Raw genomic sequence first — 27,392 nt, 5'->3', positions numbered from 1 at the left:
TTTGTTTTCTAGCAATGTGCACTTTACTATCCATATCCGTATACTGAAAAAACCTAAAGGGATCTAAGTCGCCATCTTGGATTGCCTTACCTACTTGGAATAAAAAATATTTAAAAATATTAATAAATTACTGTATACCTTACAAATGCACTCGTTTTCTTCCTAAATAATTCTTCTATCACATGCATATTTTCATTTCCCGATCAACGGAACCCTTACGCAGCTTCGGTTGCATTCAGGTCGAAACATTCAAATTTCCCGGCGAAAGCAACGTTGCTGGCACTCTCGCCGTTTCGCAACGATTCAGACGAAAGGGGAGGTAACATCTTGTTATTCGGAACTTCTCGGATGAATACTCCCTACCTGACGATAACTACCCAAATTATCGAAATTAAATTTCCCGCAATAATTTCCCCGCTAACTACAAATCCGCCAAAAACAGAATCTTAACAGATAAAACAGAATTGTAGAACAAATGGAGGAGACAAGTTCGCTAGTTTCATGGTAATTATTTATTGTAATTTAATAGTCAAAATTAGTTCTATAACAGTTAGTTAATTTAGTTAGAAGTCTCTTTCCTGATAAAAATACTAGATTTTTTTTTCTTGGGGGGGGGGGGGGGGGGGGGGGGTAGGCAAATCTTAAAAGTAATAATCTGGAAATACACAACTTGAAATAGTTATTTCAGTGTCTGTCCCATGTAAGGAGCCTGCAGTTTGATGGTTGTCAGTGGTTCATGTCTCTCATGTCTTTTTTTCTAACTTACTTATATTTTTTGTCTGGGTCCTAGCCGACTATATGATACTGTTTTTTCGTTGTTAAGTGACGTACATTGCAAATACTTACACCTCATGACTTCATATGAAAGAAAGATTGTTTTTTCGCAAAAGGTGAAAAAAGTTTGACTAAAAAAAAAACATACCCCCCCCCCCCCCCCTTCAAATTCAAATGGTTGCTGCCTAAGTCCAATATACTGGTTTGTATTGCTGTGTATTGCAGGATTATGAGAAGTGAATCAATTGACTGAAACTCATATGGAACATATGCATGCATAAAGTTAGATCATCGCAAGAAGTATAATAATGGTTTACATCATTTAGACAGCAAGCCAACAAAAAATATCCCTTAAAACCTCATATGCGAGTTTAGTTTGATCTTCATTTCCTGATTGTCCTCATTGGCTATTATACTGAAGATGAAAATAACTTTTTAAAAGAAGCCCAAAATGCAGCACACCTATAATTTGATGAATAAAGCAAATATTTGGCAGATGTAGTTCAGACAGACACCGGTACCCAGCAAACAAAAATTACTTTTGAAATTAAGAGTTTCAGTGCAAACACTAGACATTACACAGGTAGCTGTTGACTTTTGTCTTTTATAAATTCTATACACTGCTGTACAAGTCAGGGAAAGTGCCCACATCACATTATAATCCTATTGCATACAGAAGCCTGCTATTTGGTGTGTCATTGGTTGCTGTCTGTCATATTTGATTTTCCTTTTTTTATCCGTCATAGATACATTTTTCATGTTTGAAGCTGACATAACAGCATGGTCTTTGACAAATTGTTCATTGTTGAAGGCTGTACAGTTGACTTATAGTTGCTTAATAAAGTCATTAATTAATTATTGACACTTTCCTACTTGGCAGGCATACCACAACTCCTGTTTTGTTTGCTTATATTGTTAAAGGCAATATACTTTATAAACATAATGCAAGTTTTTATAAACAGCAATAACGTTGGATACCTATTGCAATATGGTGGATAGATTTCTTCTTAGCAATCATACCACATCTCCTTTTTCATTATATAAAGAGACTGTAAAGCTGCAAATTGACATTATACTTTATTAACATAATAAAAAATTTAAACAAATAGCAATAAAACTGGATATCTGTTTCAATACACAAACTTAAATACAATTGTTCATGCCCAATCAATGAATATTTTGTATTTACTGAAGCTAGCTTTTATGGGATTATATTACTTATGCATACATCCTTGCAACAACAAAAAATGTTGCTTGAAAATCTAGTACCATAATGTATGAATAAAAGAAGATGTTGGGTATGCATCAACGAGACAGTAACTCATGAACAAAAATAACAAAACAAGGCATATTTAAAGCAAAAAACAAATGTTTAAGGCTACAAAAACAGCACTTTGTAATTCAAAGAATATATTTTTTAGGTGACAGAGAATATCTTTCAAGATGAGAACTCATCTATTGAACGTATGAAATACAACAAAGAAATTTGGAATTTTCCACCCATGAAATTGGAAGAATCATAAGAAAAATTCCAATGTTTATGAATTGTGTGGCTAAAACAAAGCGATGTAAAAATAATTATAAAAAATTCACCAAAGTTTATTATGGACTTGCCTGGAAGATTCCAGTTTCAAAAGAAGATGAATTTAAATTTCAACACATTTCAAATATGATTCAAGGAAAATACCATTTTAATAAGTAAAACTGACCATGCAATAACATTAGGACACTTTAATGGTTGTTTAGTCAATGGCAACAGAATTTTAACAGAAATTACTTTTCATTCCTCTGGAATATGGAATGTAACAATTTTCAGGTAAAAAGGTTTTTCTTGATGATTTAAAAATATCTGACACATTTGAATTGTCTAAAGAAAGTGTAAAGTGCATAATTGACTTAGCAAAAAACTTTATAATCTGTTCTGGGGTTGATGAATCTGAAATCAACAACATCATTGATTTACCAGAAAATGCGCTGAGAGAAAATCGTGCAGATACCAGTCATGATTCGATATTTAAATACAGATCTAAAAACTGCAAAGGTGTTGTTCCGTTTCAATCAAAATTAAATGTATGTGTGGTATGCAGGAAATTTAAGAACAAAAATAATGACAATGATTTTCAAAATGACAACAAGACTTTACAGAAACCATGTGATGATTTACCAGTAAATAACAATAATTTGTTACAATTAAAACAATTTTTAGGTGGTTTTCCAGAAAAAGCACAATCTTTTTTATTATCACAAACTCAGTTTGTTAATTTAAATCCTCATGCTAGGCGCTGGGATAAAGATATCATCAGAATGTGTTTATCAATTTACTGTCGTTCTCCTCGTGCATATGAAGATCTTGCAAAAAGTGGATTTATGGTTCTTCCGTCCAAGTGTTTACTCCAAACGTATAAAAACAGAGTGCAGCATGAACCTGGAATACAAAAAGACATTTTACATTGGATGAAAAATGAGGCTTTAGCCCAAAATATTGGATTAGGTGGCTATGAAGGCGGGATTATGTTGGATGAGATGTCCATTCAGGAGGACTTAGAACTTCGCAAAAAAGGCAACTCATTTGAAATTATTGGCTTTAATGAGGGACTTGATGAAACAAACTATATGAAAACTCTTTGCAGCGGTAAGGAAAGTCTTCAACTAGCTTCCCATGTGTTGCAACTTTTGTTTTTAGGACATACAGGTTTCAGGTTCCCTTTTGCACATTATCCGACGACACAAGTCACTCCATCTGAAATGCTGTTAATATTTTGGCAATCAGTAAAAATGCTAGGATTGTTTGGTTTCACAGTAACATATGTTAGTCTTGATGGTGCTCAATACAACAGAGACTTCATGAAGATATTAATAGATGGTAAGACATCAGAAACAATGTTTTCAATGAGTATTAAGAACATATATGACAGTTCAAAACCAAATATACATGTTATAATGGACTATTCCCATGTTATGAAAAAAATTCGGAACAACATATCTAAAAGCGGTCTTCTCAATACTCACAAAAAAGTATTAAAATTTGAATCAAATCATATTTTTTGGGAGCACTGGTACAAGGCATACCAATGGGACATAGCTGTGAACCCATTCAAAATTTATCAGCAGTTAACTATGGAACACTTTTTTCTCACATCTCAATCAAAGATGCGGAATAAACTAGCTGAGGATGTTTTAAATGAAAATATGCTTCATTTAATGCAATGCTACCAAATGTCACTGAAAGAAAAAGGAGACGAGCTAAACAGTAGCATTGAATTTCTAAAAAAAACTTCTGTACTTACAAAAAATTTTAGGGATCAACGTCCCATATGTCAGTATTCTGATAAAAGACTTGATGAGAACAGAGAGGTCCTGAATTGGTTCAGAGCTTGGGAGGCTAGTATTAAGCAAAGTACTGAAATCAAAGATAAAGAGAAGTGCCTATTATCATTTCAAACCAGGGAGGATCTTACCTCACTTCTGGTGGGTTTTGATGAAATGTGTAAAGATAGATTTCAACGCATATCCTCATCAATTATTCCAAATCGAATTAACAGTGATGTTTTAGAAAACATATTTTCTCAACAAAGGGGTCTACACAATGGAGCAAATACCAATCCTACTTACCTAACATACAGTAGAACCATGAACACTATTATACTTGGTGAAGGTTCAATATCAAGAAAATCAAATACAGGTGGACTGTCAAACTGTACCACAACAAACATCTATACAACTGGAACTTCCAAGGAGACATGTAGCGAGCCCTGCAAGAAAATCAGGAAACAATAAACTTCTAAAAATGTATGCAATAGAATATAATGACAAAATTTGAATTTGTTGAAATGTTTTATTTTATTTTAAATTGTTATTTATTTTCCTGAGTTCAGATAAATGAAACAGGTCAGATTATTAATGATAATTTGTTTTGGTGAAAAGCAAAATTTCTCTGAATTACAAAATTAACTTAAAAATATATAAAAGAAGATGTGGTATGATTGCCAATGAGACAAATATCCACAAAAGATCAAAATGACACAAACATTAACAACTATAGGTCACCGTACGGCCTTCAACAATGAGCAAAGCCCATACCGCATAGTCAGCGATAAAAGGCCCCGAAAGAAGGCAATCTGTGTACCTATATTCTGGAAAAATACATACCATAATCAAAAAAGATTGACATTTTGACCTCTAGATGACATGTTTTTTTGTGTTGTTGGATTGCTATCTCATTGAAATACCCCATACAGTTTCTGTAAATTTGTTAACAATTTTTGTAGACATTGGACAATCTGGAATTGGGCATTGTATAGATATTTTTTCAAAAATATGTACATGATATATATTTTGTTCAGAATTTTTAGGGTCTTTGTTGTTGGATTACTGTCATTGATGTATACCCCACACCATGCACCTGTAATACATGTAGATATCAGTTTTTAAGTGAGCTCAATTTAAAATTTTTAATCAATTTGAATGGAATTGGCCAACCAATTACTAGAAAAAGGTGAATGAAAGGTGAAGTATACTTACATTCAAGACATTTGTCTAACTAAACACACATTGGACAAGTATATACAGCATCAGGATTGGAACACGTCAGCCAACTGGTTTCATCTTCTAATCCGACACAGTCTCTATGATACCAAATAGAGCATATATCACAGCAAATCCAGTCCTCCTCAGATTTTTCAGGTTTTCCACAAATACCACAATTCTCATCTGAGGAATCTGGAAGTGGTGTTGTTTGTTTCAACTTTCTTCCTATACCCCTTTTCCCCTGTCTACCTTTGGCTTTACTTGTTTGCTTTCTTGTAGTTTTCTTATTACCTTTCCTCTTTGATGAACTTGCTTGGGTGGTGCAATCAGTTGTGACAAAAACACTTGCAATGTCAGGTTCAGTAACAACACTCTGAGAAGGTAAATGAGTTGTAGTTTCAGTTGTGTTATCTTGGTGTACATGTATTTGTGCATCTTCTTGAGATTGTGTCATACTTTTATCAGACACTGCAACTGTTGCACTGGGTGCACTTATTTCTGTTTCTGGCATTTCAACAATTGTATCAGGATGATGTATCTCTTTGTCTGTACATGTACTAGAATCTTTGAAAATGCAATAATTTGGCATAGCACTATTCTCATTCAACTTTTCAGCCAATACTTGTCCCAATTCTGGTTTTTTCTTACTCATTGATAAATTCACTCCATATGCTTTCAAGATTTTAATCAAATCTTTCTTTGTGAATTCTAAATAGAATTTTTCATTCTGTAATGACATAGATTTTAGTCCAAGGTGTGAGACAATTTTATTTTCAGATGTGTCAGTCATAAGAAAATTCATATCAATTGTTTTAACTCCTTTTTTCTTTTCAGTTTTTTCCATAACCTTTTTACGCAATGCTTTACTTTTCTCTCTTCTTATGGCTGTCAAATAATCCTTCCTAAACTGGGCTATAGAAACATTTAGAAAAAGGTTCACAATAAATTTAAATATAATTTCCAAATGCACACAGGTGTTTACTAATTTTTCTCCCATTTCAAACAAAATACTCATATCATCTTGCTCTTCCTCCTCAGTTTCTACTGCTGTCCTTACATAACAATATTTTAAGCAAAATTCCTCAAGTAGTGCATTGTCAGATAAAATTTCATTTTGAGCAAATTTGAACAGTTCTTTTCTGTGATGTTGAAGGTTTTTGTAACAAAGAAGAGTTCTAACTTTTAATTCAAGACTCTCAAAGAATTCAAAAATTTTGTCATGAATGTTTGTCAGACCTTCTGATAGATTTTGCTTTCTTTTGGTCTCCTCTAAAGTCTCCTCATATATTGATTCATTTGTAATTTCTGATGCAGACACAATCATTTCATCTAAAATGTTAACCCTGAATTTCAATTGTCTAACCTCTGGTACTAACCCAGGAACAAATAAATTATTTTGTATAGTTTTTGTAAGTTTATATCGACACTTTGCAATGACATATCCACCAATATATCGGATTTTCCCTCTCCCTCCTGCAGATATTTCCATATTTATAGGACAATTAATTTGAACTGATTGACCCGTGCTCTGGAGAGAATCTGAGGCATCTCTTAACACCCGTTTTTGAATTAAAAACATAACTGCTACCAAAATTTGCTTCCCAAACTTGTTTTCATGAATCAATGGTTTAACTGAACTTTCAAATTCTGATGATTTTAGGTACATATTGAACTTAGTATAAAATTCAGTAAACATTTTTTGCTTAAAAGTCATCTGTTCTTTTGAACAAGTGTTGAACATCTCTAGTACCTTATCATTTTGCACCTTCAACCATTTCATTAGAAAAGATTCCTTTTCCAAAAGTTTATTCTTTGAAGTTTCTGCATTGTTTTCTTCAGGAGTGTCTATGAAATCTTGACAAGCTTCATTAAAAACTGTGTTGAGGTCCAAAATTTGCTCACTACTTGTACATGTATAAGTATGGTCCAACTCATTTAAAAAATTGAGAAAAAACTCACTTTTTTCAATGTCTGAATCAGATTCTGTAAAATTCTCTACATTCATATGTACTTCTGTAATATTATCTTCTTTGAACGCAATTTTACAACATACATTTTCAAAATTGATCATGTAGGGAACCTCACATAAACGATAAAACTGGTATACTGCCTCAGGATGTCTTTTTATACTGGATGATTTATAGTTGGTCACTTTTAGTCCACTGATTAATTTAGCTCGGCCTACTGCCACACCAACTTGTCCTGGTTGGTTTGAATTTTTGCAATCAATTTCCAAATAAGGAATTGTCATGCCCTGAGATTTATGGATTGTTATTGCAAACGCCAGTTTAATTGGAAACTGAATTCTTTTGGCAATGCATTTTTTGTCAACTGGATCATATTTTGTGAAAGTATACTTGGTAATAGCAACACTCTCATTTTTTCCATCGAGTACAAATTGTACTTGTATTTCATGTTCATGTATTTTTTGCACTCTCCCTATAAGTCCGTTGACCAATTTGTCACTTAAATTTACTAACAACATAACAGGTGCTGATATTTTCAACCCTAAATGTTTGGGTGCCAGCATTTTTTTTAAATAAAAATGATCCCCTTCATCTTTAGATGGGAAGCAATGCAGGGGGTATTCATTCAATGTCTCTAATTTATCACAATTGAAGAAGTCAACATCAAGGTTTCTAGAAAATAATTTTACAACCGGTTCACCGTCTGGAATTTCTATGTCTCTATTTAAAGATTTTATAAATAGATTGGTTTCTTCGGATGGTTCGCCTTTTTCTAATTCTGACACAGCATTTGATAGAGATGTCTCATTTTGTCTATAAATTTTACTGAGATTAATTCTGTGAGGAAATAAATTTATAAAAAAATTGCTTTCAAAGCAATAATGGCCATAATCTCCATACAGTTCATCACGTATTGGTGGCAGCTGAAAAAAATCACCGCTAAGGACAACTTGGATTCCTCCAAAATATAATGCTGGATTTTTGATTTTTCGACAAATAAATTCTACTTGTTCAAATATTTTTTTTGACACCATTGAAACTTCATCAATAATTAATACATCTGTTTTAGTAATTCTGCATTTTGTAATTAGAAATCTTTCATCAAAACTGATTAAATTTAACAAGTCATTGTTATTATGTCGACCATCTTCTAGTCCACAAAACCTGTGTAATGTTGTAGCACCTATGGATGAGGGATACTGTCTGCAGGCTATTCCTGTGTAGCATGTCAATTGGACGCATTTTCCTAATAATTTCAATTGCTCAAAACATGATTTAATTGTGTGTGTTTTTCCTGTTCCCCCTTGACCTGTCAAAACAAGGTTATGTCCGTTGCAAATAAGTTTTTTAGCCAAATCCTGTCCTGAATCCATGTTGTTGTTTACATTGCGGGAAAATTGCATTCGATAATTTGGGTAGTTATCGTCAGGTAGGGAGTATTCATCCGAGAAGTTCCGAATAACAAGATGTTACCTCCCCTTTCGTCTGAATCGTTGCGAAACGGCGAGAGTGCCAGCAACGTTGCTTTCGCCGGGAAATTTGAATGTTTCGACCTGAATGCAACCGAAGCTGCGTAAGGGTTCCGTTGATCGGGAAATGAAAATATGCATGTGATAGAAGAATTATTTAGGAAGAAAACGAGTGCATTTGTAAGGTATACAGTAATTTATTAATATTTTTAAATATTTTTTATTCCAAGTAGGTAAGGCAATCCAAGATGGCGACTTAGATCCCTTTAGGTTTTTTCAGTATACGGATATGGATAGTAAAGTGCACATTGCTAGAAAACAAAGAAATATCGATGACATCGTCAAATACGTTAATAAAGTAATACAAATAGACAGGAAATACTAAAAAAAATATAAAAAACATTGATTAACAAAATTTTAATCTGCTAACCGAGTCCCTGTGAGAATAATATCCAATCATGACAATCTCTAACTCTTATAAAGACTTCGTCTGAAATAGAACATTATAAATCTGCCATCATGGGCAAACGTAAACGTGACGATTCCGATCAAAATTCGAAATCTGCTAAAAATGCTAGAAGCTTTAGTCAAAAATGGTTACAACTGTTTTTATGGTTAAGATTTGACAGTATGCTAAATGCCATGTTTTGTGACATTTGTCAAAAACATAAACTGAAAAATAACTTTGTAAAGCCTGGTTCGACAAATTTTCGAAAGTCAGCCGTTGTAGAACATGCTAATAGCAATGACCACGTTCAAGCTCTTAAATTAGAGACAGCTTCAAAAAGTAATCCAATCGTATCAGTATTTGAGAAAGTTCATGAAAAGACTGACAACGCTATGTGCACCTTGTTCCGTAATGCTTACTTTATTGCTAAAGAAAACTTACCAATGGACAAATTTCAGTCATTAAATGATTTAAATAAATCTAATGGTGCCGTGATCACTTCTAAATTATACCAAGAGAACAATGCCTGTTCCGAATTTATTCAGATAATATCCGATAGTATAGAGCAAGAGGTGATGTCCGATGTAAAGTTAAGTCCCGCCGTGGGAATTATGATCGACGAGTCAACTGATCTGGCTACGCAAAAACATTTAATCTTGTACTTATCATACCTCAAAGCTGGTGAACTGAAAATTAGTTATACAAAACTTTTGAACTTGTCTTCTGGTACCGCCGTGTCAATTACTGCACATATAATTGCCTATTTGAAGTCATTTGGTGTAGACTTGTCTAAAATATTCGGCATGGGGTCTGACGGTGCGTCGGTTATGATAGGAAAGCACGGAGGTGTATCTCAGCTTTTAAAAGACACTTCTCCACACTTAGTAGAGGTTCATTGCGTAGCTCACCGCCTAGCATTAGCCTGTGTCGACACGGCAAAAGAAATACCGGACATTAAATTTTTAGAAAGCATTGTAAGCACTGTATATTCGTACTACAAACGTTCACCCACAAACCTTGCTGAACTACGATCATGGCAACTCATAATAGATGATCCGTTGTTAAATCCGCTTGACATTCACAAAGTCCGCTGGCTTTCTATGGGAAATGCTTTAGACAATCTCCGCCGTTCTGTTGTTTCCATAGTAAACATGTTAGGCGACCAGACTGACACCGACATCGTGGCTAATTCTCTACACAACAGTATGACAACATACAAGTTCTTTTTCATGCTCTACTTTTTATCCGACCTGTTTGGTAAAATAAATCAGCTCAGCAAATCACTCCAGAAACGAGACTTGTCTTATGCCACCGTGAAACAACTAGTTGACTCTTTTCTTATGGCAATAGAGGCCGAGTACTTAACCGAACTTCCTTCATTTGGACCATTATGTACCGAATTTCTAAAATCAACAGAACAATCTAACACCTTCAAAACTATCACCTTTCAACGTAACCACCGTGACATTCATCTTAAGAAAAGAGCCGTGCAATGTGCCCAATTGATTCATGATAACATTCGCGACCGATTTCCAGACAACAAAATTTTTGAAGCATTCTCTGTGTTTGAACCGTCGAACTTTCCGAGTAGTGTTGCCGACCTTCCTCGCTACGGTGAACAACAGTTAGGGTGTCTCGGGGACCATTATAATTTAATCAACCAAGAAGAACTACAAGTAGAATGGGGAATACTTAAGTATTTGATCTTCAATAACTACAAGGGACATTCGTTTGCCGATCTGTTAACCGCCATTATTTCAAGAAAAGACCAGTTCCCTAATGCAATTTCTCTAATGGAAATTTCACGTATTTTGCCGGTTTCAAGTGTCGAATGCGAAAGGGGTTTTTCAAGGCAGAACATTATTAAGACAAAGCTAAGGTGTAGTCTGGGTATTGATTCTTTAGATCAACTTATGAGAATAAGCTTAGTAGGTGTAGATGTTAAAGACTTCGACCCTGTTCCTGCAATCCGCAAATGGCAATCCGTTCGTAACCGCCATGTGTATCAGAACAATGCATTCAGCAAGCTGATGAATGTTAGATCTTGAATTAGACTAAATGAACTGTAATCTTGTGCTATGATCTGTGCTTCTTTTCAATGAACTCATTGTAATATTTATTGCTTGTGTTTGTCAACATTGTGCTATTATTGTTGTTACATGCTTACATAACATATCATGTTGTTATTCATTAAATTATCTACCAACTGAGTATGTTTTTATTTATTCCTTATTTTCTAAATCGGGTTTGAAAATTGTACAACGAAAAATGTTATCACTGTTCAGTACAAGGTTTAAAACAATATCCTTCATTGGGCCTCCTCAATGTTATCTATAAATACCGCATCAGTTGTAAATGTCACGTGGTCAGGTAATCAATACACAAAAAGAAAAATATCACGTGTATCAAGCTGTACTACAATTAAAGCCAGTTGTCATCAACAGTTTAAAATACTATGGCCTTAATTAACAAGTTAACAAGTGTAGAGTACTCACAGAGAGAAGATAGATTATTTAAACACAAACAAAAACGAAAACATGAGAAAAGTCAGGTACTGAAGCTGACTGATTGAGTGATTCAATGATGGCTCCCGATACACAGAAAAATGACACAATACCGAGGATAATATTTTATTTATTTTTAGAATGAAGACAACAAAACAGTTATAAATAATTTTATTGCATATAACACTTCTAATTACTTAGACACATATATCTTATGCATCCTCTCAGTTACATTTTTAAAAGTATCCAGCTGATCATTGACCGTCAAAAATATTTCTTTGTAAAATGTCCGGCTGTCGTCAGGAAATTTTGGAAGCCTTGCATTCACAAAGTCTTTTTTTTTTATGAGCACACAAAAATATTTATCAATGGATCTTTCAAAGTATGTATATCTGTGTTACTACGTCTTTTGATTAGTTAAGCCTTTCCAATTGATATTTATAATGGGTCTTTCTATGTTGTGATGTTACACTATTTTTTCAGATAAGGGTGAAGGTTTGGTACCATTAAAACGTTTGCAATTGTTTGCAGGAATCTGATGTTTAGTAGTTGTAGTTTCTTGATGTGGTTCATAAGTGTTTCTTGTTTTTCTTTTTTTTTTTTATATAGATAAGACAATTGGTTTTTCGTACTTGAATAGGTTTTTTATCGGGCGATTTATAGCTTGCTGTTTGGTGTGAGCCAAGGCTCCTTGTTGAAGACCGTACCTTGACCTATAATGGTTTACTTTTAAAGATTGTGACTTGGATGGAGAGTTGTCTCATTGGCACTCATACCACATCTTCCTATATCTATCGTCACACAATCTTTGTGTGACATCATAAATAATAAACTGTTATCACAGAGATATGTCTCGCTTTTTTGTAATTTTGATAATGCAAATGTGAAATTAAAATAGCAATATTTTAACATGTAAGTTTTGCAAATATTCAAAGTCAATAAACCATAACTGAGGGGTTTTGGTAAGTAAATCTCATGGTAATGAGACTTGCCAATGCTTATACAACTGCACACCAAATATCATTGACTTACTACTAGTGGTACCACATAAACTGACCTAATCACAAACTAATACATGAAAACTAAGCAAATATTTCAGTCAATTGACCATGACTGAGGGGGCCGGGCCAAATAATCTCCATGGTAATGAGATGTGCCAATACTATTAATACAACTGCATACCAAATATCTTTAACTGACCACCATAAACTAGACCTTATCACAAACTAAGTCGGAAAAGCATACCTATGTCTTGACTCTGTCAAGCGAGACAAAAACTGCAGCAATAGCATTTTTGGAAAATGTGATATAAAAAATCTATTATTCTGTTTCTCTTCAATAAGGCAAAAATCAAAATTTCAAAATCTTAAGAATAGACATTGTTACAACGTTGATTACTCCAAATATTCTTCTTTTTTTTTTTTTTTTATTAATTATCAATAGTGTGAGCGAAATACTTGAACATTCAAAGCTTTGGTTTAGTATCCCTTAGACATCATGATCCCAGAGCCATACAAATATTCTAACTCCATCTGTTAAATCACACTAAATACTTTGATTTAACTTTTATATTGATGGATAATTTAAATCAAAGCGCTGTAAGCGCTGCAGGCAGTTAACCAAAAACCAGGCAAACGTAATTATGTGCAGTGGCGGATCCAGAAATTTTCATAAGTGGGGGCCCACTGCCTGCCTAACAGGGGACCTGCTCCAGTCATGCTTTAGTGATTCCCTATATAATCAACCAAATTTTTTCTCAAAAATGGAAGGGGGGGGGGGGGCACTGAAAAACCCTCTAAATCCGCCTCTGATATGGCATTAAACATTCTTATATTGTACATTTATGTTTATCTAATGAATTAATTATTAAGGCAAATAATTAATATGTTATCAAGGTTTTAATAGCAATGAATATATAAATGTATATTGTTTATGGTGAGTCTGCAGTGGTACAAGTTCGCAATGATTGTAGTTGTTCTAGTTGGTAGTTAACGTTGGTTTTAGTTGACTGTTAGTAGTAGTGTTGACTTAGTACGAACATGTAATAGTATGAATGGACTGGTTCCCTGTAAAGAAAACTGAGTATGTGTTATATATTACAATAGTTATGCAACACAAATCAGACAAATGTTCACTACTACAAGGATCAAAGGTGAGGTCTGACTTTACCTGCCCATAGTAAATGTTAATGATTTGTTATATTGTCCCATACATGAATATATGAATATATATGGTTTAGGGGTGGGGATCTCGAGGGTTTTCAAGTTCTCAAACAGGAAGGGGTAGGGTGACCCCAGGGACTTCCCCTATATTTCATTTGATTTGTTATATTGTCCCATACATGAATATATATGGTTTAGGGGTGGGGACCTCATCGATTTCCAAGTTCTCAAACAGGAGGGGGTAGGGGGACTCCCCCTATATTTCATTTAATTAGTTATATTGACCCATACATGAATATATATTGTTTAGGGGTGGGGATCTCAACCGTTTCGTAAGTTCCCAAACAGGAGGGAGTGGGTCACCCCCCATGGACTCCTCTTATATTTCATTTGATTAGTTATATATATAGTCCCATACATGAATGTATATGGTTGAGAGGTGGGGATCTCATCCGTTTCAAAGTTATCAAACAGGAGGCCAGGGGGTAGAGTGGCCCAAAGGACGCCTATATATCATATGATTTGCCTACATTCAGGTAGTTATTTGTGAAAATAAAGTAATTGAATCTTCCAGCTACTTTAACTGACCCTTTGAAATTGAGAAAAAAAATACCCCAAAATTGCAGTAATATGCTTACACTTTAAAAGCATCTTACATGCATTATCAACATTTATTACTGATAAAGAAAATTTATACTGTGACAAGGAACACATATATATTGTTAGATATACTATTCCCAGCTGTCACATTGTATTGGATTTTGACATTAAAATTTGTCAAAAGTAATTTTGAGTTTCTGTTTAAAATATTTTCTGCTTTTTCTTTCTTTTAAATAATCTTTTGGTTTTCAATTCTAGTGTTTATATTCATTTACCATGCATAGATGTATTTTGTCACCTGCCTGGATTCGCCAAAAACCCGGAATTACCCTTATCTGCTTCCGGAATCGGATCCGAAATTGTAATTGTCTTTTCATGGCAGCCATTGTCATTGTGTTCCAATGTTGTTTTTGTCAGTCAGATACGATTTTACTCGTATTAACACATTTTTTGTCGGCGATTTTCTGTATATAGCTAGCGATTGAACAAAATTGACATCGCTGTCATGAATAATAATGATTAAAATAAGTTTTGAGATCGTTTATTTGGAGACTTTGGCGAAAAGGTTTACAAAGCTATTTTTTTTATTTTCTTTCAAGTGGAACTGAGACTACTATAAATGTGATATTTTTGTCTCAGAGTGGAAAGCCCGTCGGGCGTGGCTAGTAACCAAGTCGAAAGTGAAAGGTCGCGGACCTCGGACCACCGCTAATTTGAACCCCTGCCTCCAAATTGAAAAGAAAAGAATTTCGTCTTCTAATTTGAAATTGCCGCCAACACAATGAATAGTTGAACTTATTATATAATAGACTACTGACGTAGTTGTACTACGTATTGACGACAAACAATATTCCTACGACTTTTGCCATGTGGGAAATCTAAACTACAACAATGTACTTGTCTTAAAAGATTTTCGGCGATTAAATATTTCGTACAATTGTTTTTTGACATCTTAGCCAAAAGCACAGGCGATCATAAACTACATAAGAATTCCTAATGAGCACTACTTCCTATGTGCAACTTCAAAAGTTTTGGGCGATTCGACGATCATTTAAGGTTTTTCTAGTCATATTTTTTGTAATCCAGAATTAAAAGTATTAAAAAAGTGTTCAACAATTAGTTATATATAACATAGTAGCCAGCTAGATAATAACAATGGCAAGTATTTCAGCATTTATCGGGTAGACCACAAATCTAGGGTGCTCGCATAATGCAGATTAACTGCATAAAAACCTAATATTTTCACATAGAATTCTGGTCTCAATACAAGTATCAAAGTCTTTTGAAATTTTTCAACTTTTGGCTTAGACACCTCTTAGTGGAAATTACACATAAATTTTCATTATTTTATTTCCAATTGTGTAATAAGTGTTTATTTACAAACCATTCTTTTTACTAATATTTTTTAATCCATCCCTTCCCCCTGAGGATCAAGCCCTAAGAGTTGCATAATATTCTGATTCAAGTATAAATCTAAATCTTTTATAGCTAAGTTTTCACTTATTTATTAGTTGACTTATTGATCTATGTACATACAGCAAACAGCAACACATTATTGTCCCAAGCAAATATATTCTACAAGGACAATCAAACAGAGATGATGTGATAAAAATTGGACATCCAAAGAAAGGATTATACTAGAAACACTATGGATCATTCTAGCAAGCATTTGTTGGTCTTGTGGTTTCAGAAAAGAACATTTTTGAGAAAGTTATTGATAGACATCAAAGACAGGCTACAATTGATGGCAATAGCTCTCATGGATCACATGGAGGTAATTCAACTTAAAATTTGAATATAGTAAGAAAAAAAATATTGGTCTCTGTAATTGGAGATATCCTACACATTAGATCATTAATTGGGCTGTAACTATATAGAACAATTTAATTTGTCAAATGAAAGATGGAAAAAGGCAGGTAAAAACAATGCTTTCATAATATTTCAGTTGTGGTACAATTAATGCATCAATACATTTTCCACTTGTGCAAAAACTTGAAAAAATAATGGAACCATTTAAACTCTTTCGATTCCCCATTTTGACCCTATTTCAATAATCAATATTTAATTCTATTTTTAGATTATGACATATTATATCTTCTTAAATAATTTAAAGTTCAAGGTTGGAGTACCTGGGTACATACTTTAAACAAGGAATTTTAAAAATAGATATATAAGTTCAGCAATAACACCCATTTCAAGTTTAAATTAACAAGTCAGCAAGTCAACGTGAAATTAATCAACAGAAAATGGCATTATCCAAATCTTTCCAGAAAGGACAGACAGTCTTAGGATGTCAAATGTGTGAAGAAGAAAGTAAAATACAGTGGAAATGTTTACTGTGTAATTTATTGATTTGTGATAAATGCAGGAAAATCCATGAGAAATTTAAATCCTCTGAAGAACATAAAATTGTGGACTTAAAAAATATTGCATCCGAGCAAAAACAATTGGAACAAGTTCATGATTTCAATAACATTAAATGTGACAGACATGCTGGGAAAATATGCTGCTTATTTTGTACAGTATGTGAAGAAGTTGTCTGCCCTTTGTGTATTACCAATGCACACAACACACACAATATGATTGAAATAAGTAAAGGATTCAAAGTTGCTATGGAAGTTCTGAGAGACTTGAATGCTAGCACAGATGAGGATCTTACTAAATTAAAAACAAAAAGAGTGACACTACAGAGCCTAAAAACAGAAGTACAGTCCAAATATTCAGAGGAAAAACAAGGAATTTTGCAGCAAGAGAAAGTCTTTTATGAATTAGTTCATAAACAGTCAGAAAAACTTTTAACCACGCTGGATGAAGGTTTAAACAAGATTACCATATCAATGCAAGCTAATGAAAACCAGACAAATAAAGATTACAAAGCTGCAGAGTCAAGAAAACAAATATTCCAGGATGCTATAGACTCAAACAATGTACAAAAGGTCTTTAATACTGTAGGAAAAGAAAATACATATATAGCAAAAAAGACAGAAATAAGCTTAGAAGATTTAACAAAATACAAAAGTCTTCACAAATTTGTTCCTGGATGTATCGAACAGGAAGCCATTTCAACTTTTTACGGAACTGTGGTTGATATTGCAGCTCAGCCAATACCACAGGAGCCTCAATTCAAACTTCTAAATCAATACAGTTCAATCTATCCACAAATACAATGCATTATTTGCTGTCCTGATAGGTCACTGTGGATAAGTAATTTCGGATCAAAGGAAATGCAAAATATAAGTCTTCTTTCAGATGGATTAATAATAAAAAAAGGAACTGTCAATGTAAGTGATGTAGCAGGAATACAACTAAGTAATTCTGGAGATTTATTTTTGTCCAGACAAAGGTCAAACTTGTATATCTATCATCCCAAAACAGGAAAAATAGTGAAGTCGAAGTTCACAGTTGCACCATTGATAACAAATTCTGCCATTTCTGGATTTGAGAATAACAAAATTATTGTAGGAGCAAGGGAAGATGGTACAGCATTCCCCCCCAAAGGTCCTAGGAAAGTTATAGTGATGAATATGGAAGGGGGACATGAGATAACATACTATTTAGACAATGAATCAAAACCTTTATTTACCTTACCATACAGAATCACCACTGACAACAACAATGACATCTATGTTATTGATGCACTCAACGATAACTATGAGGGCAGAGTGATTAAGCTAAATCCAAGAGGTGGAGTCAGCCATGTTTATATGGGTCATCCTGAAATTAATGACTCTGATAATCCATTAATACCTGCAGATTTAAAAAGTACCCCATTTAATAATGTTATAGTCGCTGATGATGAGAATGGCATTTTACACATCCTTGATAACAATTTACAATGCATTCATTTCATTAGAACCAAAGAACTTGGGATAGCTAGTCCATTATCTATAGAAATTGACAACAAGTCGATTTTCATAGGATGTGATGGTGAAATTTTTGAGGTTAATTTTTCAGGAGTGTAATTAAGTTTGCATTTGAATTTCTGACATTTTACAGTGGTTACAAAAGTAATAAACCAATACCAATTTTAACTATATATACTTTCTTGTTGCAAATCGAAGGAGATGTGGGGTAAACTTCATTGAAGCAACAAGCTACAAGACCAACAATGGACTTTGCTTAGCAAGGTGGTTTTATTGTTTAACAATAACAATGGACCATAAAAAATGTACAGTGCAATAAAAATATTCTTTCCATTTTATTTTGAAGATTGACTTTTTTTTTTTTAATATTAGACCTCAGTGCACATGATAAAAGAGGAGCAAAAGATACCAGAGGGGCATTCAAACTCATGGATTGAAAATAAACAGACAATGTAATGGCTAAAAAGTAAAAAGACAAACAGACAAATAATAATACACAAGACACAACATGGAAAACTAAAGACTAAGCAACACTAACACCACCAACAACTGGGGTGATCTCAGGTGCTCGGTAAGGGTAAGCACTGCTCCATGTAATCACAAACCTGGTAAATAGTCCAATTCAATAGGTCAAAATCCTGGTGAAAAAGGAAGTGGATTGTAGTTACGGCTTAAGGAACATATCAGATATCATCTGTTCCATAACGGTCAACCAACTCCTGATGGTGTCTGTAAAATTTACAAAGGAATGATTTCAAGTTCACCATATGGAAGTCTTGGTTTGATAGCTTCCTTGTAAGCAGCAACCCTCTATCAAGGAAATCATGATAGGAAATACGAGAATATTGTATCAATTGTGAGACTCTTCTCTGTATGCAGGCACTGCTGGAATGTTGCTACATAGAAATGGAAAGTTCACAATTGGGAAGCTGAAATCATCTGTTTTGTTGAAAAGTTTTGTTTTTAACCAACCCTCATTGTCAATTTCTCTATGTAAGTCAAGATATAATGCAGACCTAACTATATCTGTTGCATCCTTTATCTCTAGTTGGATGGGAGCGTTCAACATAGTCACCAAATTTTGAATTATTTAGTGAGAGAACATCATCAATATAGCGGAAAGTAAAATTAAAGGATATTGCTAACTTCTCATCTGTCTTCCGAAGAAGTTCCTGTATGAAGTGAGCCTCATAATAATAAAGAAACAAGTCAGCAAGAAGAGGGGCACAATTGGTTCCCATTGGAATGCTGACAGTCTGTTGGAAAAACATGTCCTCCAAATGTAACAAATATGTAGTCAATCAAGAAATCAAGCATCTTGATAATGCCAGTTTCAGAGAATTTTTTGTTTGAATCAGAGTGATTCTTTCAAAGTAGGATTTATCCCTCCCAAGACAAGATACCTGTATCTACGTTCACCATCCTTTTTAATGAAACAAAGCAATACCGACTCTTTCAATTTGTCTTTTAGTTTGGAATGGGGAATACTTGTGTAAAGTGTAAAAAGTCAAATGTTTTAATACTATTGCAAGATGAGAGAGTCTTAGATTCTATGTACTCTAAAAGATCTTTTTTAGTATCCACATCTGATTCACGCCACCTCTAGAATAGGCAGTTTCACAATAACTTTGAAGCCCGGCTTTGATTGCTGATAAAATAGATGTTAATAATTTAAAAAGAGGTTTTGTGGAGCACTTGGAAGACCCTGCAATATACTGTTGTTTGTAACGACACTTTTTAGTTTAGGTATCCAATACAGTGATGGAAGATCCAGTTCTTCATCTTTGGTTGAAATTCCAAAGGAACATAGAACAGACCTATGATTATCCAGAATTTCCTCTTTGGTAGTGTCATGAGGGTATATGTTGAGTTTCGAAGAGAATTGTCAGTACCTAATTCATTTATCAATCAGTTTATGTAATGAGATTTACACAAAAACGATATTGTTTGGGGCTTTTTCTGTGGGTACAACAACATATATTTGCTTGCCTGCTTATTTTTTTTACTGATTATATTTGAATTTAATTTCAAAGTCTTTGAGATCATTGTCTTACTACAGGTTTGACAGAAACTATTCAACATTACCACTGATCCATGAAAATGAGGTGAAGGTCAATTTCCTCTATAAGACTGATGAATATAAAATTGTGAACTTGATAAATATTGAATCTGAGCAGAAACCGTCAGCACAAATCTACTGAATTTAGTCGACCTACTCAAAGTGATTCCCAAGGGTCTTCTGAGTTCAGTGGATATTTGGTTCATTTACCAGATTAAATATACTTTCAATGGACCAAATACATCTTATTGCCGGTAATCCTCCAAGATAGTTTCCCAGCTCAGCAGCAGTTTTTTGCATGAGGCTGTGAAAATGGTCAATAAACAGTAACTATAAATTCTGTAAATGCAATACTCTCCTCTCCAGAATATTGGTTTATACAAATACTGTTTTTTCAGAAATTGTTGTGATTTTGTCATTTTAAACTAAAATGTGAGTTATAATTATTGCGAAAATAACCCTGTCCCATTTTTAGCAATAGTAAAAACATCTCATTTATTTCTGAATTTACAGTAAGCAGTTCACTTTCCATGGAAAATCATGTACACTTTTTTTTTCTTATTCTTTATACAATTTTTTGTTCTTCTCTTATCAACCAAGGTGTAATTCCAATAGACAAACTTAATGTGCTTAACATCTCCTAAAAAAAGATTGGTCAACAGGTCAATTTAAAAAAAAATAATTGGACACAAGTTGGAAAACTTGAAAATTTGCTGTTGTTACCAAATCTCTTCAATAAGTTAAGCCACACTTAAAAATATTTTGGTTTGCCAAAACCCTACTCAACATCAAGATAGTCAGGGTAGGTTGGTAGGCATTTTATTTCTTTTTTTTGGCAAAGAGAAATTTAAGGGTCAGATGTCTATTAGTCTTTATGCCTGTTTGAATAAAAGAAAATATTTTAACATCAGGTCAATAAAAGATTTTAAGTAGGCAGCTATTTTGTGGGTAGGTCCCTAGACCAGATGAACTCAAAAAGAATTTGTCAATTGAAATATGAAACAAGAGGCTCCCTGTGGCCTGAATCGCCAGATTAACCTGGCATTTCTGACAAAAAATAAAAAGATACAATGTTGCAACCACATAATTTAGTGAAAACGGGGAAGGGTTTTTGACAATCCGAGCATTTTTGAAACTTTTTGATTTTCTTTATCAATTATTGTTTCAAGTTATATATCACAATTAATAAACCTTACCATTAAGTTCTGTCCAAATCTACAGCAGCCATATTTGTTGACTTATCATGGGAAAATGCAAAAATTTATATTACATACCTTAAGGATTATTTGACACAAGTTTTGTTTAAATTGGTTCAGTTGTTTCAGAGAAGATCTCTAAAAATGATTATGACATGAAAGACACCAAGTATTGGCAATAGCTCATAAGGACTTGTTTTGGCATTACAAAAGGTCATGTTTTTTAATGACATCTTTACACTAAATGCAATTGGATATTGGATGTGTGCTGATTGATATTTTAATCTTAGATACATGATTTTTACATCGCGATGACCGTGAAGTCATTCAGATGTATTGCTATCGCCTTAATTTCCATTATGCAAATTAGTTTTGGGTTTTCAACCTATCTATAAAAATTATAGATCCACGGTCATTATCTAGTGCAAAATAACATTGCTTATCGCTTGTTTCAAATTCATTTTTTCGATGGATACTCCTATAAATATTTTTATTAAAACACAAATTAATAATATGAAAATGTGTTGTCGTTAGTTTATATATATAAAAGTAAAAAATCATTGATGATATCTATGCACACGTACCGAAAAATTGTGTAAAAGCTTACGGAAGAATATCTCAAGAACGTTTTGCGACACTCCGGGAAAGGACCGATAACTCTGTTATTGTTTTGCGGGAAAATATGAATGGCTTCTCATATCCAATCTTTTAGAAAAATCGATTTTTTTACAAAAGAGTGTTCACCATGCACTTGCACTGCACTATAATTAGAATAGTAGAATGGAATGATATACAAAAAGATGAAAATTATATATACATGCAACCGTAATATTAATATAATATATAACAACGAACCAGTGTATACTCTGGGACTATTATTATATTAGTATAATAGTCCAAGGTATACTGATTTGTATCATGACCATATTTAAGTAATTACGGTACGGTTGAATTTCCTGTCAGTTATTCATCATCCATGCACAAACTTGTATCAGAAACTAGAGGCTCTCAAGAGCCTGTGTTGCTCACCTTGGTCTATGTGCATATTAAACAATGGACACAGATAAATTCATGACAAAATTGTGTTTTGGTGATGGTGATGTGTTTGTAGATCTTTCTTTACTGGACATTCTCGTTGCTAAAATTATCTCTATCTATAATGAACTTGGCCCAGTAATTACAGTGGAAAATATTTTGTAAAAATTTACAAATATTTACAAAAATTTTTGAAAATTGTTAAAAATAAACTATAAAGAGCAATAACTCCTTAAGGGGTCAATTGACAATTTTGGTCATGTTGACTTATTTGTAGATCTTATTTTGCTGAGCATTATTGCTGCTTACAGTTTATCTCTATCTATAATAATATTCAAGATAGTAACCAAAATCTGCAAAATTTCCTTAAAATTACTAATTCGGGGGCAGCAACCCAACAACAGGTTGTCTGATTAGTCTGAAACTTTCAGGACAGACAGATCTGGACCTGATAAACAATTTAACCCCACATCAGATTTGCTCTAAATGCTTTGGTTTCAGAGATATAAGCAAACAAGAGGCTCTCAAGAGCCTGAATCGCTCACCTTAATTTTTTTAGTTAAATCTCGCATCAATGATTATTTTGGCTTTTCAATTTATTTAAATGTTCTTTGAATCGTCCTATTTTCTTCAAAGGCAAAAAAAAAAAAAAATAATTTTCTCCTTTGTTCTATTTTAGCCATAGGAGCTATGTTTCTTGACATACAAGGAAATAAAATATAAAATTTATACTAGATACTTTGAAACTCATTTAGCCTTAGTTTGGCTGAAATTGATACAGCAGTTTCAAAGGAGAAGATTTTTTAAAGTAAGTCAACATGATGAACAAATTGTGAAAAAAGTCTTTAAAGGGCAATAACTCCTTAAGGGGTCAATTGACAATTTGGTCAAATTGACTTATTTGTAGATCTTACTTTGCTTAACATTTTTGCTATAACAGTTTATCTGTATCTATAATAATATTCAAGATAATAACCAAAAACTGCAAAATTTCTTTAAAATCATCAATTCAGGGGCATTATACCTGCAAAACCAGTTACCCGATTCGGCTGAAAATTTCAGGACAGGTAGACCTTGACCTAATAAATACTTTAACTTCTTGTCTTATTTGCTCTAAATAATGGAGTTTTTGAGATATAAGCCAAAAACTGCATTTTAACCTGTGTTCTATTTTTAGCCATGACGGCCATGTTTTTTGACGAAATAGAAAATAAAACACAAACTTTATTTTATACACCCTACTGATCATTCAGTTGAAGTTTGGTTGAATTTGGTTGAGAAGTTTAAGAGGAGAAGATTTTTTAAAGTTAGCAAATATGATGAACAAATTGTGAAAAGTTGTCATTAAAGGACAATAACCCCTTAAGGGGTCAATTGACAATTTTGGTCATATTAACTTATTTGTAGATCTTACTTTGCTGATCATTTTTGCTGTTTACAGTTTATCTTTATCTATAATAATATTCAAGATAATGACCAAAAACTGCAAAATTTCTTTAAAATTACTAATTCGGGGGCAGCAACCCAACAACAGGTTGTCTGATTAGTCTGAAACTTTCAGGGCAGATAGATCTGGACCTGATAAACAATTTAACCCCACATCAGATTTGCTCTAAATGCTTTGGTTTCAGAGATATAAGCAAACAAGAGGCTCTCAAGAGCCTGAATCGCTCACCTTAATTTTTTTGGTTAAATCTCGCATCAATGATTATTTTGGCTTTTCAATTTATTTAAATGTTCTTTGAATCGTCCTATTTTCTTCAAAGGCAAAAAAAAAAAAATCATTTTCTCCTATGTTCTATTTTAGCCATAAGAGCTATGTTTCTTGACATACAAGGAAATAAAATATAAAATTTATACTAGATACTCTGAAACTCATTTAGCCTAAGTTTGGCTGAAATTGATACAGCAGTTTCAAAGGAGAAGATTTTTTAAAGTAAGTCAACATGATGAACAAATTGTGAAAAAAGTCTTTAAAGGGCAATAACTCCTTAAGGGGTCAATTGACAATTTGGTCAAATTGACTTATTTGTAGATCTTACTTTGCTTAACATTTTTGCTATAACAGTTTATCTGTATCTATAATAATATTCAAGATAATAACCAAAAACTGCAAAATTTCTTTAAAATCATCAATTCAGGGGCATTATACCTGCAAAACCAGTTACCCGATTCGGCTGAAAATTTCAGGACAGGTAGACCTTGACCTAATAAATACTTTAACTTCTTGTCTTATTTGCTCTAAATGCTGGAGTTTTTGAGATATAAGCCAAAAACTGCATTTTAACCTGTGTTCTATTTTTAGCCATGACGGCCATGTTTTTTGAAGAAATAGAAAATAAAACACAAACTTTATTTTATACACCCTACTGATCATTCAGTTGAAGTTTGGTTGAATTTGGTTGAGTAGTTTTTGCGGAGAAGATTTTTTAAAGTTAGCAAATATGATGAACAAATTGTGAAAAATTGTCATTAAAGGACAATAACCCCTTAAGGGGTCAATTGACAATTTTGGTCATATTAACTTATTTGTAGATCTTACTTTGCTGATCATTTTTGCTGTTTACAGTTTATCTTTATCTATAATAATATTCAAGATAATGACCAAAAACTGCAAAATTTCCTTAAAATTACTAATTCGGGGGCAGCAACCCAACAACAGGTTGTCTGATTAGTCTGAAACTTTCAGGGCAGATAGATCTAGACCTGATAAACAATTTAACCCCACATCAGATTTGCTCTAAATGCTTTGGTTTCAGAGATATAAGCAAACAAGAGGCTCTCAAGAGCCTGAATCGCTCACCTTAATTTTTTTGGTTAAATCTCGCATCAATGATTATTTTGGCTTTTCAATTTATTTAAATGTTCTTTGAATCGTCCTATTTTCTTCAAAGGCAAAAAAAAAAAAATCATTTTCTCCTATGTTCTATTTTAGCCATAGGAGCTATGTTTCTTGACATACAAGGAAATAAAATACAAAATTTATACTAGATACTCTGAAACTCATTTAGCCTAAGTTTGGCTGAAATTGATACAGCAGTTTCAAAGGAGAAGATTTTTTAAAGTAAGTCAACATGATGAACAAATTGTGAAAAAAGTCTTTAAAGGGCAATAACTCCTTAAGGGGTCAATTGACAATTTGGTCAAATTGACTTATTTGTAGATCTTACTTTGCTTAACATTTTTGCTATAACAGTTTATCTGTATCTATAATAATATTCAAGATAATAACCAAAAACTGCAAAATTTCTTTAAAATCATCAATTCAGGGGCATTATACCTGCAAAACCAGTTACCCGATTCGGCTGAAAATTTCAGGACAGGTAGACCTTGACCTAATAAATACTTTAACTTCTTGTCTTATTTGCTCTAAATGCTGGAGTTTTTGAGATATAAGCCAAAAACTGCATTTTAACCTGTGTTCTATTTTTAGCCATGACGGCCATGTTTTTTGAAGAAATAGAAAATAAAACACAAACTTTATTTTATACACCCTACTGATCATTCAGTTGAAGTTTGGTTGAATTTGGTTGAGTAGTTTTTGAGGAGAAGATTTTTTAAAGTTAGCAAATATGATGAACAAATTGTGAAAAATTGTCATTAAAGGACAATAACCCCTTAAGGGGTCAATTGACAATTTTGATCATATTAACTTATTTGTAGATCTTACTTTGCTGATCATTTTTGCTGTTTACAGTTTATCTTTATCTATAATAAAATTCAAGATAATGACCAAAAACTGCAAAATTTCCTTAAAATTACCAATTAAATGGCAGCAACCCAACAATGGGTTGTTTGATTCATCTAAAAATTTCAGGGCTGATAGATCTTGACCTAATGAACATTTCTACCAATGTCAGATTTGCTCTAAATGCTTTCGTTTTTGAGATATAAGCCAAAAACTACATTTGACCCCTATGTTCTATTTTTAGCAATGGCGACCATGTTTGTTGATAGATCAAAACTTCGGATACAATTTATAAACTAGATACTCTAAGGAACATTCAGTTTAAGTTTGGAAGTATTTGGCCTAGTAGTTTCAGAGGAGAAGATTCTTGAAATAGTTTACGACGACGACGACGACGAATGACAGACGACGATGGACGCCAAGTGATGGAATAAGCTCACATGGCTATGCCAGGTGAGCTAAAAACTGCATTTTACTCTTATGTTCTATTTTTAGCCATGGTGGCCATCTTGGTTGGTTGGCCGGGTCACTGGACACATTTTTTAAACAAGATACCCCAATGATGATTGTGGCCAAGTTTGGTTTAATTTGGCCCAGTAGTTTCAGAGAAGATTTTTCTAAAAGATTAATTACTAAGATTTACGAAAAATGGTTAAAAATTGACTATAAGGGGCAATAACTCCTAAAGGGGTCAACTGACCATTTTGGTCAAGTTGACTTATTTGTAAAAGTTAACGACGACTGACGAAGACAGTTGACGAACGACGGACACCAAGTGATGAGAAAAGCTCACTTGGCCCTTTGGGCCAGGTGACCTAAAAAATCAATAACTCGTAAATAAAATTTTGAATCATCACCAAAAAGTATACAGATCATAAGATTCATATAACTAAGAAGTGTGTAAAGTTTTAAGCAATAATCATAAATTTCTTTTTGATATACGGCACCACATGTGAAAACCCCCCTTTTTTACAAAACAAGAGTGCACACACTGAAATGTCTCGCCTTTTTTACTAATCATTGATATTATGTTGATAGTCCTAAATATAAACCTTTATTACAACGGTCACATAAACTTAACCAAGAAAACTAAACATTGA

General features: G+C 33.3%; 3 protein-coding genes across 6 annotated transcripts in view; 1 reads left to right on the top strand and 2 right to left on the bottom strand.

Moving 5' to 3' along the window:
* Positions 1-27,392, bottom strand: part of LOC139512225 (Fanconi anemia group D2 protein-like) — a 109,516-nt gene that overhangs the window by 27,272 nt on the left and 54,852 nt on the right. The gene's annotated exons all lie outside the window — the stretch shown is intronic.
* LOC139482191 (uncharacterized) lies at positions 2,272-4,661 on the top strand. The gene has a single exon (XM_071265895.1). It carries the CDS (start codon positions 3,079-3,081, stop codon positions 4,549-4,551), a length of 1,473 nt encoding a protein of 490 aa, XP_071121996.1. The 5' UTR covers positions 2,272-3,078; the 3' UTR covers positions 4,552-4,661.
* LOC139482182 (uncharacterized) lies at positions 6,229-9,158 on the bottom strand (the record flags this gene model as incomplete). The annotated part of the gene is given in 1 exon segment (XM_071265884.1): positions 6,229-9,158. A coding segment is annotated over 1 exon segment (2,443 nt), but the record flags the coding sequence as incomplete, so codon positions are not given.

Source organism: Mytilus edulis, chromosome 1 (genome assembly GCF_963676685.1).
Source record: "Mytilus edulis chromosome 1, xbMytEdul2.2, whole genome shotgun sequence".
Taxonomy (NCBI): Eukaryota; Metazoa; Mollusca; class Bivalvia; order Mytilida; family Mytilidae; genus Mytilus; species Mytilus edulis.
This window is presented reverse-complemented; position numbering and strand designations above follow the sequence as displayed.

Coding starts and splice junctions, on each gene's coding strand:
- LOC139482191 (XM_071265895.1), top strand. CDS start 3,079: ATGTGTTTATCAATTTACTGTCGTTCTCCTCGTGCATATGAAGATCTT.